The 20,247-nt window shown below is 41.6% G+C and overlaps 1 protein-coding gene across 1 annotated transcript in view; it reads right to left on the bottom strand.

Moving 5' to 3' along the window:
• Positions 1-20,247, bottom strand: part of LOC122815256 (neuronal pentraxin-1-like) — a 101,243-nt gene that overhangs the window by 47,101 nt on the left and 33,895 nt on the right. The window contains exon 3 of the mRNA XM_044087607.1: positions 6,211-6,461. Coding sequence (XP_043943542.1) covers positions 6,211-6,461 — 251 coding nt within the window. The remainder of the gene's footprint in view (positions 1-6,210; positions 6,462-20,247) is intronic.

Here is a 20,247-nt window from a genome sequence, read left to right on the forward strand (position 1 = left end):
ATTTTAGTGCGTTTCTCTCAAAATGGAGGATGATGGGGCCTGCCTTGGTAACGTGATCTTATTTTGTTGCTTTCCTTCCTTCTTCCCAGAATACATTTCAAGTCCTCTTCATATGACTCATGCCAGACATAAGGAAGAGGTGCTGTTTTTTCATGCCATTAAAATATAATGGCAGGACTGTGAAGCACTGTCATCTAAACACACCTGTTAAAGAGCTGCTTCTCTGTTTACCTGACTGGGCCTCATTTATCTGTCTGACAGAGCTTGTTCTGTGGTATAAATAGCTGTTAGCTACTTGCAGCAAAAGAAAGCAGATAAAAGCAGTTTTTTGTAAGAGGAGTCTTTTGTAGTCCTAACAAACTTGATAAACCCTCCCCCATACTCTCATGCCAAGGTGTGAAAACTCTCACTGCAGTAAATGATTCTGTGATGTTCATTTACAAATGACAAGTAGTAGGACTCTAAACTTAGTCTGTCTGCTACTTCCCAATGCCTTCAGTGTGAGGATTTTTCTCTCTCATGAATGATTGTTTGTCTTTTCAGCTTTTCCCAGTTAGGGGTTGCCACAGCAGAACTCTGGTCTGCTAATGATTGGCAGTAGATTTTTATGGTGCCGAGTTGCCAGCCTGAAGCCCAATCTTCAGCAAAGGCACACCCATTCATGCATGTCTTTCAGAGGCCACTCAACCACGGAGAGGACATGCAGATTCCACACAGAAGGCACTCCAGCCGAGAATCGAACAGGAGAACCTCTTGCTGTGAGGCAACAACGCTACCGCTGTACCACCAAATGTGCTTTACTAGTTCCTCAATTATTTCTGTCATGTTCCCCCTCCTTTTTTCTACTTCATATTTATTTATACTTGGTAACCAGGAAAGTAAACTGGTTCCAGGATCCTTTTCAGCCATAACATAAGCTACACTGGCAAACATAATAACAGTTATTAAATGCACTTATCACTACAAATAAAAAAATACTGACAGAAAGACATTGACCAAGATTGCATGTAGAACACATAGCCAATGTGTGACCAAGTAAATCATTGAGCAAAATGTACTAGAATGTATACATTAATAATGCTTAACTATGTTTATTATAAATTCATTGTATGCACACATATTACACACACACACACACACACACACACACACACACACACACACACACACACACACACACACACACACACAGTGTCTATGTGTGTATGTATATGTTTCTGTATATGTATATAAAGGACGTGTAGAAAAGCGCGCGTGTGTGTGTGTGTGTGTGTGTGTGTGTGTGTGTGTGTGTGCGCGTGTGCATGCGTGCGTGCGTGTGTGCGTGCGTGTGTGTGTGCGTGCGTGTGTGCGTGCATGTGTGTGTGCGTGTGTGTGTGTGCGTGTGTGTGTGTGTGTGTGTGTGCGTGTGTGCATGTGTGCGTGTGTGCGTGTGTGTGCATTTAAACACAGTTAAGTACTTTTGATTTCCTTTTCTTAGTGTTCTTAATGCAAGGACACATAATAAATGTATGTTAAAGTAAATTCAGCTGTATATTATGGTTGCTGTCTGACAATGCAAGGACTGACTCAAAGTCAGAGGGAATCTCTTACAATGGATCTGCATGTACCAGATATGCACCCCCCTCTGGAAGGATGTCACACAAAGCATAAAAGACCTTTTTTATGAACAGTATCAGTGCACCTAGTTGATAGGGTTGCCACCTGACTCTCTTTCTGCAGTTCTGGCATGTGTATGTGTGTGTGTGTTTGTGTGTGTGTGTGGGGGGGGGGGGGGTCTGAAAATGGTAAATGCATTTATACTTTACAAGAAAAAATATTTACTGACTTTTCTCTAAATGTCACAGAAATCTTTGCACCTGCTCGTAAGTTATCTTAACACAAACTATTATAAATAACATTTAAAGCTTAGAATTTCGATACTGTGTTGCTGCTTATGTAAATTTGTCAGAAGAGTTGACAATTTCCTTTAAACCTCTGACTGATCTAATTGCTTTGTTTTGCTATGGAAAGGGGAGTGTTAAGTTCTCCTCCCCTTTGCAATAAAAACAATGGAAACAATTCCACAGCTTTCTGATTTTTTTTTTTTATTTCAGCTGCTGGGTTCCTGACAGCAGGATTAATTGCCCATTTAAGATTGACAGCAGTACCTGACATGGTAAACTACAGATTTAACTGTGTCAATGATATGTCATGCAGGTGGAGACTAACTTCTCTGCAAAGTATGTGAGAAATTGAGTTTAAAAAAAGTAGGTGGGTTTTCCCTTCCTTTGACACCAATGCAAGGTTTTTGGTACATACATAATGCTGGAACCATATTGTAGGAAGAAAAGAAACTCAACAATTGAGTTAAACTGTATGAAAGGACAGAGTCAAAGCCAAGTTAGATAAAGTGGTGTGGCAAGGTATAATTTGTCCAGTTGAAGAACCAACTGAGTTGGTATCTTTCATGGTGGTAGCTCATAAGAAAAGCTCAGATGACATAAAAATATGTATTGACCCACAACATTGGAACAAAGCACTAAAAATACTTCATCATCCAATGTGCACAGTCAAAGAAGTTGCGGCTCTAATGCCAAATGCCACTTTTTTTCTGTCTTAGATGCAGAGTTCAATTTGGCAAATTCAGCTTGAAAAGAAATCCTCATTGCTGACTACATTTAGTACTGCCTTTGGAAGGTACCTATTTTTGAGAATGCCATTTTGGATAAATTCTGCAAATTAAGTCTTTCAATGTGCAATGGAACAAATTCTTCTGGGTATCTTTGTGCTAGTATAGAAGACGACATACTAGTAGGAGGTAAGTTCTCTTTTCTGAGAATGACAGAAACCTCAGAAAAGTTCTGAAAAGAGCACATCAAGTGAATCTTAAGCTCAATCCACAGAAATGCACATTCAGGCTACAAGAGGTTACTTATGTTGGTCATTTATTTACTAGCTCAGGTCTATGACCAGACCCTTCTAAGCAAATAGCCATTCTTGAGATGCCAGCTCCAGACAATGTTCAAGCCCTGCAATGTTTTCTTGGCATGGTTTACTATCTAAGGCAAGTTCATCCCAGACTTGAGCCAACTTTCAGCACCACTTGGAGAGCTGACATGTAAAAATGTATCCTGGTATTGGTTAGAGCAACGTCAAAGAGCATTTGATGTCCTGAAACACAGAATTGCTAGTCCACATACTTTCAGATACTATGATGTTCACAAGCCAGTTACTCTTTCATGTGATGCTTCGAGATTTGGTCTAGGTGCAGTAATTCTACAAGAGGGTCAACCTGTTGCCTATACATTGAGAACTGTTACCCAAACTGAAATGCAGTATGCTCAGATAGAGAAAGAACTTTTGGCAATTGCATTTGCGTGTTCAAAGTTCCATGATTGTGTTTATGGTAGACCTATCCAGATCAAAACAGACCACCAACCTGTAGTCACTATCTTGAGAAAGCCTGTGCATTCAGCTCCAGCCAGATTGCAACACATAATGTTGAGATTGCAGAAGTATAATTTTACTCTTGTCTACAAGAAATGCAAACTTCTTTACCTTGCTGATACATTATCCAAATTGCCCAGAAACACCACTGAACGACATGAGAATGAGAACTTTAATTTTGAAGTCATGGAAGTGAGAACTTTTTCTTCCACATGTCCTGATGAGCTAAGAGATCACACAACTACAGATGCAGTTTTACAGATGCTCAACCACTTTATCAATCAAGGATGGCCGTCAAAGCAATTTAGTTTACCTCAAGAAGTGCAACTTTGTTTTCCATATAGAGATGAGATTTTGTCTGACAAAGGTTATCATTATGAAAGGTCTGAAAGTAATAATTCCAAAGTCCTTGCAATAAGAGCACATTACTATCTTGCATCTTGGTCATCCAGGAACTGGGTCTACCACAAGAAGGGTGAGAGGACTAGTATTTTAGCCTTCTATGTCACAAGACATTGAGAGAGCACGTTTAGCTTGTGTAATAGTACTAAGTCACATCAGCTGAAGGAACCACTTCATCTAAACAAGATTCCTGAATTACCTTGGTCAAAAGTAGCCACTGACATTTTTGAGTGGAATGGTCAACATTATTTGGTGTTAGTAGACTCTTATTCCAGTTGGTTTGAGATTGACCTACTTCCCAACATAACATCCAGTACTGTCATTACTAAGATGAAGTGTCATTTTGCAGTCCATGGTAGTCTGCACAAAGTTATTTCTAACAATGGCACGCAGTTTACAAGCCAACAGTTAAAAAGATTTGCTGAAGAACGGGACTTTACTTCTGTAACGAGTAGCCCTGAGTGCCTGCAGTCCAATGGTTTGGCAGAACATGCAGCTCAAAATGCAAAACAGTTACTAGAGACGTCAAGAGGAGACCATAGTGATGTTTTCCTGAATCTCTTGAATCTCAGAAGTATTACTCATGATAAACATCTTGGTTCACCTGCTCAGAGACTTCTGTTGAGACAAACCAGAACCGCATTACCAATCAGTAGTCAATTGTTGGTTTCATGTGTCAAGAACAACAGGTCAGTGAAAACCAATCTGTTGAAGAAGCGTTTAACCCAGAAGTCCTACTACGATAAAACCAGCAAACTACTCAATCCATTACGAGAAGGAGTAGTGGTAAGGATGAAAACGTCCGAAGGTTATGATCGGATTGGAGTCCTGAAGAGTAGTTGCCCAGAGCCGAGATCATACATTGTGGAATCAGGTGAATTCGGAAACATTTGATGCCAGTGTCCAAGCCTATACCACAGCACATAGCCTTGTGAGAAAGACTCTTTATCTCAGAGTGAGTTATCCAGTGTTCCAGTTCCAGATGAAGTTCCAGAGAATATTCCCATTCCTGTGATGAATCTGGAAGTTCCTGATATCAGTTGTTAACTGAAGACTGTCCCTGTTGCTAAATTCAGGTCATGTTACAAGATCCGGTCACATTTCCAGACCATGTAACAGATACATGGTAAATTAGACATGAACATTGTGTTTTATTTCTAATGTCTATAATAATGCATGCCTAACTCTAATATTATTTTTTAATAAGGGCAATCTTTTTAAGAGGGAGGATGTTGATCAATGTGTGTGCGTATGTATCTTTAAGAAGCTATCCAGGGGGTTGTACAAGTGTATAATACTGAGCATGTGTGAGTTGGACTGCCATTTTTGTAGTAAGCTGTTGAGATGTAAGCATGTATGTAAAGTCTGTCTGTTAACCAGTTCGTTTATATTTTATGATGCTGATGTGTTTCTATGTATTAAAGCATCTAAACAAAATACCCCGCCTGCTTGTCATCTGTGTTAGAGAGGGACGAGCAACAATAGCCTACTCCAACTTTGGGAGACTTAGTTTATTGGAAAAGTGAGTGAAGGTCAGTAGACAATCAGTGTCACCAAAATATTAAATTAAAAAGGCATAAAGGAAAATATGTGCAGGAGGAGAAAAATACATTGGCCTTTGCAAGAAGGCAAGATTTAGGGAACATGTGGGTGGGGTGGGGTGGGATATGACTGAAGTTTGCTACTAGGATTAGGGAGGTTGAGAATGACACAGGCTAAGGAGAGATAATTAATGAATTATTTGCCACTTTAGTTACAAATCACCATCAGTGCATATTACCTTTGTCACTTCCTTTTTGAAGTTCTGCTTTAAAATAAATAAATAAATATTACAATAATATTTTCAGAATGTATGTCAGAAGTATTAAATAGAAATATAAACATTTTGAGTCATATCCCAGTCTTTGATTCTGAATGCAAAATCTATTGGTTTATGATATAAATGATTTAATGAGGTAATCGTGCTTTTGGATTTTTTTTACTTGATCTTTTTGATTTATAATAATAGCTAATGCCGTTTCTTTAATATATTATTATTTTTTATTTACTGATATCATTATCTGACAAGGTTCACCACAATGAATCTGCTTGTTTTTTTACTGCTGCATTTATTTTGTACGGCTCCATTGAAACATTTTAGATTCCGACTACCAAAAACTTCAAGTAGTAAGAATGACAAGGGCAGCTAGTTATAAGAAGGGCAGGCATACACAGAGCAAATGTCATGAAGTACATTGGGATGTTTTATGGGTGTTGATCTGAATTTTACTGCACCTTATTGTATGAAGTTTAAACAAATGAATATTTAAAGGCTTCGCACTCAATAGTTTACATGTACCATAATGCTCATTAGATGGAGGGTGTTATTGCTGTCCTTACCTTGTCATTGATGAGAAGTTCCATAGGCTTCATCCCCCATTCCATCAGCACCAACTCGTTGGCTTGTCCAGGAACAGAATATGAAAATGGGGTGCCCACACCAGGAGAGCTGCTTGATCTCAGTTGCATGCAGATGGTGAAAGCAAACACCTCATGTGGCAGACTTTGCTTTATCTTAGCATACATATAGTTGGTCCGCAATGAAAAGCCAACTTGAAAAGTCTCTGTGTGTTTCTCCTCATGTTCGTGGCCTAATGAGAGAGAGAAATTATTAGCTCTGGGCTAGAAAAAAGTCAACCTAACATACGAACTGCCCTGTGCTAAACAGAAATGTAGCTTGTTTTAATTAATTTGCTTACTGGTTTGAACCCAATAAATGCAAATACCACTTTTTAGTGGTGACCTAGGAGAATTATCTCCTTAACCGACTTGCTCAGACTTGTACAGTATTCAAGTGGAGACTGAAGTAATTAAACCCAGATTGCAGGATGAAACTCATTAAGAACCTGCAATCTTAAACCTCTGTGATAGGAAGCTCTTAAAAACAGCCAGCTGTAAATTATTTAAGAATTATAGATTAGTACTAGGCTAGTTGCCCTTGCGAGTCATTTTAAGCCTAGCCAATTATCCCTTGTGAGACTCAAACCCTGTACCTTGTGTTTGTAAGGCAAACACCTTAACCATTAGGCCACCCTCCCAACCCTATACTGCCAGAATGACAAAACTCTAGTAATGTCCTTAATTGATAAGGAAATAGATTGTTATTATTATATGGACAAGTATGGCTATACTCCCCTATCCTTGGATAAAGACTAGCTATAACGGCAGCGATATGAACAATGGACATACTGCTACTTCATCAGTGGGACATCAACATTAAAAGTTCTACAGTCACAAAACCTGGCCACAATTAGTGCTACAAGTTTCAGTATTGCAGTTAGGGGAATTTAGCAATACTACAGGAACAGTGCTACCATTAGGATGGTACACTAGCCAATATGAATGTGAATGCAACAGTACTACCACTAGGATGGTTTGTTAGCTAAATGTGGCCATTTAACAATTCTAAATGTAATCGCACCAATATTAGCCAATCATGGATAATTAATGATAATGTATTGCACTAACTATATCTGAGATGAGGCTGATGAACCGATTGTTAGTCCTGTGAGCCCTAAAGTGGCACTGGCTCCTTCAGGCCCAGATTCCTGATGGCTTAGGTAAAAAAATGCTTCCTGCATCCTGACATTTTTTTTGCTTAAATCGCGTTCAGAAAGTATGTATGACTTATATAAGTTCTTATATCTCATAAATGATAGTCAGTAATGCTACATACATCAGTAGTACAGGACTGTGTATATAATCTGGTCAACAATGCTTCATATGACAGTGTACAGTCTGTTGCAATACAATTGTACCGCCAGACTGATGTAACATGCCATCAGTAATGCCACAAACAGCAATATTAAGTCTGGTATAATATGAAGTCAACAATGCTACATACAACAATAATATAGTATTGTGTAACAGCTAGTAACCCAGCCACTGGGGATGCACAAGCCAGTGCATTTCTTTGTGCCGGTCCCAAGCCCGGATAAATGGGGTTGCGTCAGGAAGGGCATCCGGCATAAAACTTCTGCCAAAAATTACTGATGCGGAGAACTTTTCATAATTACATACCGGATCGGTCGAAGCCCGGGTTAACAACGACCGCCACCAGTACTGTTAGCCAACAGGGTGCTGGCGGAAATTGGGCTACTGTTGGCCAAAGAAGAAGAGGAGGGGGAAGGCATGCCTGAAGGCAGGAAGAGAGGAGGAAGGTTAGGAGTGTAGTATTGAGGGTAAGAACTTTGAATGTTGGCAGTATGACTGGTATAGGGAGAGAGCTAGCTGATATGATGGAGAGAAGGAAGGTTGATATATTGTGCATGCAAGAGACCAGATGGAAGGGAAGTAAGGCCAAGTGTATAGGAGGCGGGTTCAAATTGTTTTATCATGGTGTGGATGGCAGAAGAAATGGGGTAGGGGTTATCCTAATGGAACAGTATGCCAAGAGTGTTTTGGAGGTGAAGAGAGTGTCTGATAGAGTGATGTTTATGAAGCTTGAAACTGATGGTGTAATGATAAATGTTGTTAGTGCATATGCTCCACAGGTTGGGTGTGCGATGGATGAGAAAGAAAAATTCTGGAGTGAGTTGGATGAAGTGGTGGTGAGTGTACCCAGGGGTGAGAGACTAGTGATTGGAGCAGACTTCAATGGGCATGTTGTTGAAGTGAACAGAGGGGATGAGGAAGTGATGGGTAGGTATGCTGTTAAGGAGAGGAATGCAGAAGGTCAGAGGATTGTGGATTTTACGAAAAGGATGGACATGGCTGTGATGAATACGTATTTTAAGAAGAGGGAGGAGCATAGGGTGATGTACAAGAGTGGAGAAAGATGCACACAGGTGAATTATATCCTATGTAGGAGGGCCAGTCTGAACGAGATTGGAGACTGTAAAGTGGTGACTGGGGAAAGTGTAGTTAAGCAGCATAGAATGGTGGTCTGCAGGATGATGTTGGTGATCAAGAAGCAGAGGAGGAGTGTGAAAGCAGTGCCATGGATTAAATGGTGGAAGTTAAAAAAGGGTGATTGTGAGGTGGAGTTCAGGGAAGAGTTAAGACAGGCACTGGGAGGCAATGAAGAGTTACAGAATAGCTGGGTAACTACAGCAGAGCTAGTAAGGGAGACTGCTAGGAAGGTGCTTGGTGTGACATCTGGACAGAGGAAGGAGGACAAGGAGACATGGTGGTGGAATGAGGAAGTACAGGAGAGTATACAGAGGAAGAGGCTGGTGAAGAAGAAGTGGGATTGTCAAAGAGATGAAGAAAGTAGACATGAGTATAAGGAGATGAGGCACATGGCAAAGAGAGGTGGCGAAGGCTAAGGATAAGGCATATAGAGAGTTGTATGAGAGATTGGACACTAAAGAGGGAGAAAAGGACCTGTACCAATTGGCTAGACAGAGGGACAGAGCTGGGAAAGATGTGCAGCAGGTAAGGGTGATAAAGGACAGTGAGGGAAACATTCTCATAAGTGAGGAGAGTGTGTTGAGTAGATGGAAAGAGTACTTTGAAGGGCTGATGAATGAAGAGAATGAGAGAGAGAGAAGGTTGGATGATGTGGGGATAGTGAATCAAGAAGTGAAGCAGATTAGCAAGGAGGAAGTAAGGACAGCTATGAAGAGGATGACGAATGGAAAGGCTGTTGGCCCAGATTACATACCAGTGGAAGCATGGAGGTGCTTAGGAGAAGTGGCAGTGGAATTTTTAACCAGGTTGTTTAGTGACATTTTGGAAAGTCAGAGGATGCCTGAGGAGTGGAGAAAAAGTGTTTTGGTACCTATCTTTAAGAATAAGGGTGATGTGCAGAGCTGCAGTAACTACAGAAGGATAAAATTGATCAGTCACAGTTTGAAGTTATGGGAAAGAGTAGTGGAAGCTAGGTTAAGAAGGGAGGTGATGATTAGTGATCAGCAGTATGGTTTCATGCCAGGAAAGAGCACTACAGATGCAATATTTGCTCTGAGAGTGCTGTTGGAGAAATACAGAGAAGGTCAGAAGGAGTTGCATTGTGTCTTTGTGGACTTAGAGAAAGCATATGACAGGGTGCCTAGAGAGGAGTTGTGGTATTGTATGAGGAAGTCGGGAGTGACAGAGAAGTATGTAAGAGTGGTACAGGATATGTACAAAGGTAGTGTGACATTGGTGAGGACTGCGGTGGGAGTGACAGATACATTTAAGGTGGAGGTGGGATTACATCAAGGATCAGCTCTGAGCCCTTTCTTATTTGCAGTGGTGATGGACAGGTTGACAGATGAGATTAGACAGGAGGCCCCATGGACTATGATGTTTGCAGATGACATTGTGATATGTAGTGAGAGTAGGGACCAGGTTGAGGAGACCCTGGAGAGGTGGAGATATGCTTTAGAGAGGAGAGGAATGAAGGTCAGCAGGGCTAAAACAGAATATATGTGTGTAAATGAGAGGGAGGGTAGAGGAATGGTGATGATGCAGTGAGTTGGTAAAGGTGGATGAGTTTAAGTACTTGGGATCAACAGTTCAGAGTAATGGTGAGTGTGGAAGAGAGGTGAAGAAGAGAATACAGGCAGGGTGGAATGGGTGGAGAAGAGTGTCAGGAGTGATTTGTGACAGACGGGTACCAACAAGAGTGAAAGGGAAGGTATACAAGAGGTTAGTGAGACCAGCTATGTTATATGGGTTGGAGACGGTAGCATTGTCGAAAAGGCAGGAGTCAAAGCTGGATGTGGCAGAGTTAAAGATGTTAAGATTTGCACTGGGTGTGACTAGGATGGACAGGATTAGGAATCAGTATATTAGAGGGTCAGCTCAGGTTGGACAGTTTGGAGACAAAGCAAGAGAGGCGAGATTGTGTTGGTTTGGACATGTGCTGAGGAGGGATGCTGGGTATATTGGGAAAAGGATGCTAAGGATAGAGCTGCCAGGTAAGAGGAAAAGAGGAAGGCCTAAGATGAAGTTTATGGATGTGGTGAGAGAGGACATGCAGGCAGTTGGTGTGAAAGAGCAAGATGCAGAGGACAGGAAGAAATGGAAACAGATGATCCACTGTGGCGACCCCTAATGGGAACAGCCGAAAGAAGATGATGATGTGTAACAGCTAGTGAACAAATATACATGCAGTAGTGTTACTGGACTTGTGTAACACCTAGTCAACAGTTCCACTGCAGTATTATTTATCTATTTATTTATTTTACATTTGTTAACCATGTAGATAAACTGGTTCAATGATCCTTTTCAGTTATGTTCCAAGATACAAGTCAGTGACAAGAACTTACACTCAAATATAATTAAACCACTTTACAGGTGTATATAATACAGACCGATAACTCTAGACAGTAATCAGTAGCAAACAGGGCTAACTAGTATGTAGGCATTAGAGAGCAGAGATTCACACTAATAAGGGTATGAATAACCAATCCTACACAGATCGCTTTAAGGGCCTATCTCGGAAATCAGTCTCCTACAAGTTACTTGGAGGCAATCTATGCCTGATATATAGAGCATCCTCGGACCTGGCCCTGATGGGTCTTTTGCACATCTACAAAACATACAGCACCAGGAACACTAGATCCAAAGGACCCGAACTTTGCTTGCGACATAAATAGAATATGCCGGTGATACTGATATGCATTTCAAAGTATCCCCACATATGGAACAGGCTCCCCATCCACATGAAGTGGATTTCATCCCTGACCCTATTCAATGAAACCTTGATCATTGGTTGGAAAAGTGCAAATTCACCCCAGTTTGGCCCCCATGTCTTTCTTGGACAGAGGTTGATGGTAAGTAAACTAATACTACCTCACTACATACCCCACCATATAGGTGTTCAAGGTAATTAGAGACAAAACTAGGTTGGGTTGTGTGGCTAGACTTATAAAGACCCTGGTGGTCTTTAGACTAGTATAAACTTATGAACCTATAAACTTATAACAAATCAGAGAATTACTCATATGCTTGAGTTGGTAAAAGTGCCCTAGCCTTAAAATAATTTGACCAAGAGAGGGACCGAGAAAGACTATCTGGTAAGGTATAATATCCATCCTGGCACATTTCCTGCCCAAGCCATGTGCAGGTGATTGAGCGATTGGTTTTCATCTATAATCAGACAGATTCCCACACTCCTGAATAGGCTGTCCCAATCAGGACAGACTCTGTGCCTGTTATGTCTGAGGAATGCTAGTGCAATCATGAACTCCACACAATGCAAAGGGGGAGACAAAGGCTGCAGCATAAATAGAGAAGCTTGCATTTGTTAGAAGAGAGGTGTAGAACAGTAGGTGGCATGCATAGCCATTATACAGATGCTGTTTGCACTCTCCGCAAATGAGCACAGCTCAGTCGCAGTTCATATGGGTCATTTATGCTAGTGCACGATGCCCTCAAAGAAGCTAATGCAAATGAAGTGATAATGAGCAGGTATATATAACTTGCAATATAGCAGTACAACTATACTGGAAAGAATCCTGCATTGCATATCCATAACAATTCCACAAGAATAAATACTACCAGGTGACGGGAATGGTACGTATCACTGAGCAGCATTTTTCCTTCTCCAAGGATGATGTCACAATATGAATAACAGACAAATGACTTTAATAATTGTCTTAGTTTCTATTCTCATTTTAAGGGGGTGCAATATTTGTCAGCATGAAAGGAGATGGCCAACAGACCACACTGCTTTGCCAGGGATGGTCTGCACCTCTCCCCTCTAGGCTTTTGAATATTAGCTAAAACGTTGTCTTCCCCCATAGTGTCTTTTTTAGGCAATCCGTACTGAAAAGTACTTGTGCCAGTGCAAATCAAAACCAAGAAAATCTAAAGGTATTACTGCTCAATGCTAGGAGTCTAAATAAAAAACTTCATTCCCTAGAAGCTCTCTTCACCCTAGAGAATGCTGACATCTGTGTGGTCACTAAGACATGGCTCAAAGCTGCAGAGAGCACACTGACAGTGCAAGGTTATAATGCCTTCCACACATTTAGACCAGCTACTACACAGACAGGGACTAAAAGATGGAGGAGTCTTGATTTGCATCAAAAATAAATATAACTCAAGGCTGGTCAAACAGGACAATGCACTTGAGCTGCTCCATGTTCAAATCACCATATGCAAAATCCCATACCACTATCTTGCAAGCTATAAGTCCACCTTTATGACCCAGGAAACCCATACCATGTATTTAAACATACTGGAAACACTCACCATCCAACCCAATACCATATTCCTGGTCTACTTTAATTACCCCACCATTAACTGGGAATCATGTACGACACCAAACATACAGACACAGTGATTCCCGGATTTTGTAAACACAAAATGATTGGGCCAGATTGTCAATACACCAACTAGGGGTGCAACCATACTGGATATGGTCCTCACTAATATTGGAGAGTGCTGCACACTCCCTAGTATAATGTGTTATCTGGTAAAATCACAAAATGGTCTCCTTTGAAGTAAAAATAAAACCTGGACCCCCAGACAACCCTGGAATATTCAGGAACTATTGTAAGGCTAACTTCCTGCTATTAAGTAATAACCTGGCAAAATTTGAAGCCCCCATAATGCCCGAAAACACTACTGTCTATGCAGAACTGTTCACAGAAACCCTGTACAAGCATGTTAATAGCTGCATAGACGCAGCTGTATCCACCAGGAGGAAGTACAGAACTAACTCAAAAAGAAGCCACCCTGGTGGAATCACAAAATCAATAGGCTGTATAACAGGAGGAAGAAAATCATGGTAAATATTAGGAGGTACAGCACCTAACAGGATAAAAGCACCCTCATCAAACTAAACAAACAACTCAGAGGACAAATAAAGTCTACCAAAGCCAAATTTGAGGTAAATTTGGCCTCCCAGGCCAAGGAAACCACAAAGTATTCTTTAGCTATGTCTGCAGCCTCAAAGGCAATACACAATTGTGTGCAGAGCTTATTGTAAATGGACCCACCTATACCGAGTCAGAAGATATAGCAAACATACTAGCCAACAAATTCAACTCCAACTTTACCCCTCCCTCCCACTCAACCTTCCCTCAGGAAATACCATTAAATATAACTCCCCTGCTATCACTAGGGAACAGGTCCTTAATGTTCTCTCTCTAAGGCCAATAAAACTGCATCAATGGACCTAGACAATATACCTGTATTTTGTCTCCTACAGGGAGTTGAGGGGAGATCTATGCCTGGCATACAGGTAATTGTCAGAGCCCACTCTGAAGGACCTCCTGCATATCAGTAAAACAAACAGCACTAGAATTAGCTGTTCTAAAGACTTAAACCTTGCCTGTGATATAAATAGGACCTTCTGGAGAGACAGCTACGTATCCCAGGACTGCCCTATCTCTGGAACAGGCTCCCCTTCCATGTGAAGCAGAGTTCCTCACTAACATGATTCAAGTGTAACTTGGACAATTGGATGGGGAATAAGAAATTCATTCCTGGGTTGGCACCTATGTCTCTAATGGACACAGGCAACCTGTAAATGGTACATCTCCCAGACCCTTGCTTGTAAATGTTTCATCTCCCAAACCCCTGATTACACTTATCAAGGGTACCCGAACTTGTCAGAGATTTGGGATGCATGGTTAGGCTTAAAAAGGCCCTCATGGCCATTAGCCTAGTAGAATCCTATGAACCTATAATAGTTTGGATGTAAACTCTAACTTCCCTACATCTACCATAAACTTGTATGGTTTTACACAACTAATTAATAGCCCCACACATTATAGCAAGAGATCAAATTCTCTAATAGACTGGATCCTTTTATCAAACCCTAGCAAATATACCACCACAGGTACAATGTCAGACTCTCTCAGTGATCTTTTCCCAATCAATACAATCAAACAGGTATGTATCCCAAAGACTACCCCTTCTCTGGAACAGGCTCCCCATCCATGTGAATCAGAGCTTCTCACTAACCCAGTTCAAGTGTAACTTGAACATTTGGATGGGGAACAGGAAATTCATTGCTGGTTTGGCACCAATGTCTCTAATGGACACTGTCAGCCTGTGAATGGATCATCTCCCAGGCCCCTGCTTCTACATGTTTCATCTGTAAAGACCCTGCTTATACTTACCAAGGGTACAAGAACTTGTCAGAGATTCAGAAAGCATGTTTAAGCTTGAAAATGCCCTAACATTAGCCTAGTACATACCTATAAACCTATGAATTATACCGGAGTCATCACTGATGCTATACAATGCCAGATCCAGTGGTAGGTGACCTAGGCTATTGCCAAGGGCCCATATTGGCTTGGGGGGCCCACTTTACTATAAACAATTAGAAAAAATCCATAAATAAACACAAGCTCAGCATTATTACCTTGCAGGATATCTTCAGAAACATCAATGTTAGGAATGTTGACAAAATTCTGTAAGGACAGCCAGCTCTGAGCTTATTTAGAATACTGCAGGAGATGAGTGTGTGTGCGTGTGTGTGTGTGTGTGTGTGTGTGCATTTTTTCCCCAGGTTTTTTAAAAATTTTTTACTATCGTTTTTGAGCTGACATCATCACATGCACAATGACGTCAGCACCGTCAGCCTGTTGGAATTGAGCTCAGAGGCACAAATTTCTGGCTTTTGATCTGCAAGGGCGAGAAGGAAACTAACGGCACGCATTTCCGGCTTTTGATTTGAATGGCTCTGCAAGCGGGAGAAGGAAACTAGCTTCAAGTATTTTAACAGCATGACGGATTGGAGTTTTGGCCCAGGACACTCGTATTTTGAATGGATTTTGCGCTCGTATTTTGAACTGAGTTATTTCTGCACTCGTATTTTGAGGTATCAATAAAGTTATTGGAAGACACTTGTATTTTGCGGTATCTGAACACTGGCTTGTGTGTGTGTGTGTGTGTGTGTGTGTGTGTGTGTGTGTGTGTGTGTGTGTGTGTGTGTGTATATGTGTGTGTGTGTGTGTGTGTGTGTGTGTGTGTGTGTGTGTGTGTGTGTGTGTGTGTGTGTGTGTGTGTGTGAGACAAAGCTTAAAGAAATGTCAGATATCAGTTTTCTGCAAGTATGTAGTAAGTAAATAATAAGACAGTATGAACTACCTGGACTTCAGGTGGGCCCAAAGCACACAGATTTCTTGAGGTGGGGTTTGAGGTTTTTAGGTTTTATTCTATTACAGTATAAAAGGGTAAGTTCATAAGGCAAGTGAGAAAGATATTTAAAAGTCTAGGCATTGCCATTTCCTGCCTTATCTCCACTAATACATCCTTCAGAATGGTCTCCATCTTGTTATTCATAAGCTTTGCTCTGTAATTTCTGAGTAATTGATATGGCCAACTTCGGTTTAGTGTAACCAGACTGTAATCAGTCCCTGATGTAGGACGGTATCCTGCTACATGCACTTAATGTTCTACTGGAAGCACCTCAAGGCTCTGGTCATAAGTTTCTGCTCTTCTTCAGTTCTTTTAGTAGTATGATCCAACTCCAAATCCAACTTCAGACAAGTGACAAGTGGAGTACCACAGGGTTCAGTCCTGAGTCCTCTCCTGTTTGGTATCTACTTCTCTGAAGTACAGGCTAACACAGAAGGTCTTTGGCTAATGAAGTTCGCAGATGACTGCAAACTAGGAGCCATAATCAAAACTCCAAAAGATGTGGACATCCTACAAAAGGGCCTCACTGAGACAGATGCCTGGTGTCAAAGCCATGGCCTCAAGCTCAATGCCAAAAAGTGCATTGTCATCCCTTTGGGTAAAAACTCTGTACCAATGAACTACCACATAGGCGGTAATCTACTTAACACTGAAAGTGTGATGAGACCTTGGGACACAGGTGGATAGAAGTCTCTCCTTTGATAATCACATCACCGCAGTAGTCAGGAAATCCTTCTACGTGGCACACCTCATCACAAAAGGTTTCTCATCCAGGAAAAAAGAGGTCATTGTTCCCCTCTACTCGTCACTCATTAGACCCATTATAGAGTACAATGCCCCTTTTGGTATGTACCTCACAAGACATCTACAACAACTGGAAAGACCACAGAAATACCTCACAAAGAGGATTACCAACCTCAAACAAATGTCCTATGCAGACAGTCTCAAAAAACTGCAGCTTTACTCCATCACATATCGCCTACTCAGAGGCGATCTCTGCCTAACACACAAAGCTATGTCAAACCCAGAGCTTTTGGACATGCTCCACTTAAAGAAACCCCAATCCCTCTGAGCTACACACTCTAGGGACCTAAACCTTGTCACCTCAATAAACAGAACATGCTGGAGGGCTAGATTCCTGTCCCAGAGACTTCCCATAATCTGGAAGAAACTACCCATCTATATCAAATAAAGCTCCTCATTAGCACTCTTCAAGAAAAATCTTGATGACTGGATGGGAGATAGGAAATTCACCCTGGGGATCAGCCAGTGGCTCTGCTAGACAGTGGCACAGGAAAATAATTTTCTTGGGTGGCGAAAGCCAGGGTACCTTTTGGCTAGGCTTATATAGGCCCTATGATCTCTCACTGTGGCCCTTCTAAGCTTATCCATTATACTGATAATATAGTAAGAACCTCTGTAGACTCTACCATTTCTGCCATCAAGATACAGATAAAGAATTCCCTTCTGCATTATTGAATGTTGAACTACTTGAATCTTCTCTTCCCTATGTAATCCCATACACAGAAACTTCTCTCTGGAAAAATATTCCTATTTTTCTTCGTAAAGATGCTTCAGTGATAAGCATTTTACAGAAGTGTGCAAATCAGTTATGCAGAAAATGGCTGATACAGTCTGTGCAACACCTAAATGCAGCACAAGAAACAAAGGCACACATTGATTCAATAGCTATAGGGCACCAGGGTACAGATCATGTATGTGTAACGGCACATATCAGGCATAACAGAGATATGTAAATGCGAGAGAAACGGCAGCTTCTTTCTTTACTCAGGACCTCAGGCACTGTATTTAAATTAGAGAGAAATGGCAAAATAAACTTTTGTGCTTAACTTGTTCTTAACAGCTGCAGCCTGCAAGAGATATGTGCGTGTGATAGAAACAGCAGCTTACTTAACGGCTGCAGAGGCATGCTTAGCTCAGCAGGCATTACTGTTTGATACCTTTCACTTAATGGCTAGTGTCTAATGGCAGTAGCAGATGCATTCTGTTGGGCAGGAGAAACTGTGGTATTACTTTTGAATGGCAACTGTTTTGATTTCTTTTTGTGTGTGAACTGAAACTGTGCTTAGATTACAGGCATTACTTTTCCACGGCAACTGCTGTTTTCATTTTTTTACTCTGTGTGCTTCTTAACAGCTGCAGAGGCATGCTTAGCTCAGCAGGCATTACTGTTTTGATTCCTTTTACTTAATGGCTAGTGTGTACGTGTGTGTGGGGGGCTATATTTTGGTTGTCTTTTCTTCAGTTTGTGCTTGAAAGTTGGTTTTCCACAATTCCACTGGAGTGGGTGGGGTTACATAATTATGCATGCAAATTTTATGTTAATCAGCGTACAGATTTATACCTATCTTTCATGGGCCTTTGTCCAGATGATTTTTGATGTTTCCAGGTTGAGAGGTATGGTGTGTGTGTGTGTGTGTGTGTGTGTGTGTGTGTGTGTGTGTGTGTGTGTGTGTTTGTTTGTGTGTGTGTGTGCATGTGTGTATGTGTGTGTGTACGTACGTGTGTGTGTGTGTGTACATGTGTGTGTGTGTAATGCCATAGTTAGGGGGACAGGTTAGTTAATTAACTTAATGAGGATCAAACCATGTACCTTGACTACAGGAGATAAGAGCCTTAATCCTTTACATCATGTTGCTGAAACACTTAAAATATAACTCTCCCAAAGGACCAATCACAATACCAGTAGATTGCCAGGCACCCAGTATTACTGCAGCACAGAGTAAAACAGCACTGTCCAAGGCCAAGAATACAGCTCCTATGGGACCTGACAATATCCCTGGCTGTGTTCTACATGAGCTACAGAGTGAACTGGCAACTCACCTGTGTGCCCTGTTCAGTCACAGCCTCACCTCAGGCTTTGTCTCTACCGAATGGCGCCCTGCTACAGTCATCCCTCTCCACAAAGGAGGAGCAACTACAGACCTTGGGAACTATCGCCCCACTAGCCTGACAAGTCTGATATGCAAAGCTATGAAATACATCATCATGGACTTAATAAACAAGGATATAGGGAATCTCCAAATTCTGGATCCCACACAGTTTGGTTTTGTGAAGGGTAGATCATGCCTGCTCAACTTGGTTGACTTCTTTGAGTCAGTCACCAGAGCTGTGGATGAAGGCAAGGTGGTTCATACAGCCTACCTTGATCTGGCGAAGGCCTTTGATACCATTCCCCACTCAGGAATCATAGAAAAACTCACTAAGCTATGCATCGACCCCTATATCACTAAGTGGGTTGCAAACTGGCTCACAGATAGAACTCACAGTGTGGAAGTAGCTGACTCCAAGTCAGACTGCTGACCGGTCACAAATGAAGTCCCACAGAGATTGGTCCTGGATCCTCTCCTGTTTGGTATGTACTTATCAGAAGTCCAGGCCAACATGAAGGGACTCTGTGTGACAAAGTTCACAGACGATTGCAAGTTGGGAGCCATTATTAACTCCCCAAGTGATGCTGACATCCTACAGAAAGGCCTCACTGAGACCAACGACTGGTGTCAGAACCATGGCCTTAAGCTCAATGCTAAAAAATGTGTGCTCATCCCCTTTGGGAAAAACCCAGTTCCCATGAATTACCACATGGATGGTAGTCCACTGAACACAAAAGGTGATATAAGAGATCTGTGAACACAGGTGGACAGCAACCTCTCTTTTGACCACCACATTGCCACTTTGGCCAGAAAGTCCTTCTGTGTGGCACATCTCATTACTAAGGGTTTTGCATCCAGGAAGAAAGAGGTCATTGTCTCCCGCTACTCTTCCCTCATTAGGCCAATCATCGAGTACAATGGCCCATTTGGCATGTACCTCACTAGACACCTGCAACAACTGGAGAGGCCGCAAAGAACCTCACAAAGAGGATCCCAGGCCTTAAACACTTGTCCTATATGGACAGATTCAAAAAACTCCAGCTATTCTCTGTCTCATATCACCTACTTAGAGGCGATCTCTGCTTGACTTCCAAAGCCATGTCTGACCCAGCTCTATTAAAAATGCTTAATCTAAAGAAATCCCAATCCCTCTACACCATATGCTACAGAGACCTCAACCTCATTACCACAATCAACAGAACATGCTGGAGGGAAAGGTTCATAACCCAGAGACTGCCCATGCTATGGAATAGACTTCCCATACATGTCAAACAGCACCTCAATGGCCCTCTTCAAGAAAAATCTTGATGAGTGGATGGGAAATAGAAAATTCACCTTGGGGATCACTCCAGTGGGTCTCCTCGACAGAGGCACTGGGAACTAAGGTCGGGTGGCACGATGCCAGGGTAATCCTATGGGCTAGGGTTGTAAAGGCTCCAGGGCCATTAGCCTAGTA

Source organism: Protopterus annectens, chromosome 1.part1 (assembly GCF_019279795.1).
Source record: "Protopterus annectens isolate FY-2018-M chromosome 1.part1, PAN1.0, whole genome shotgun sequence".
Lineage (NCBI taxonomy): Eukaryota > Metazoa > Chordata > Ceratodontiformes > Protopteridae > Protopterus > Protopterus annectens.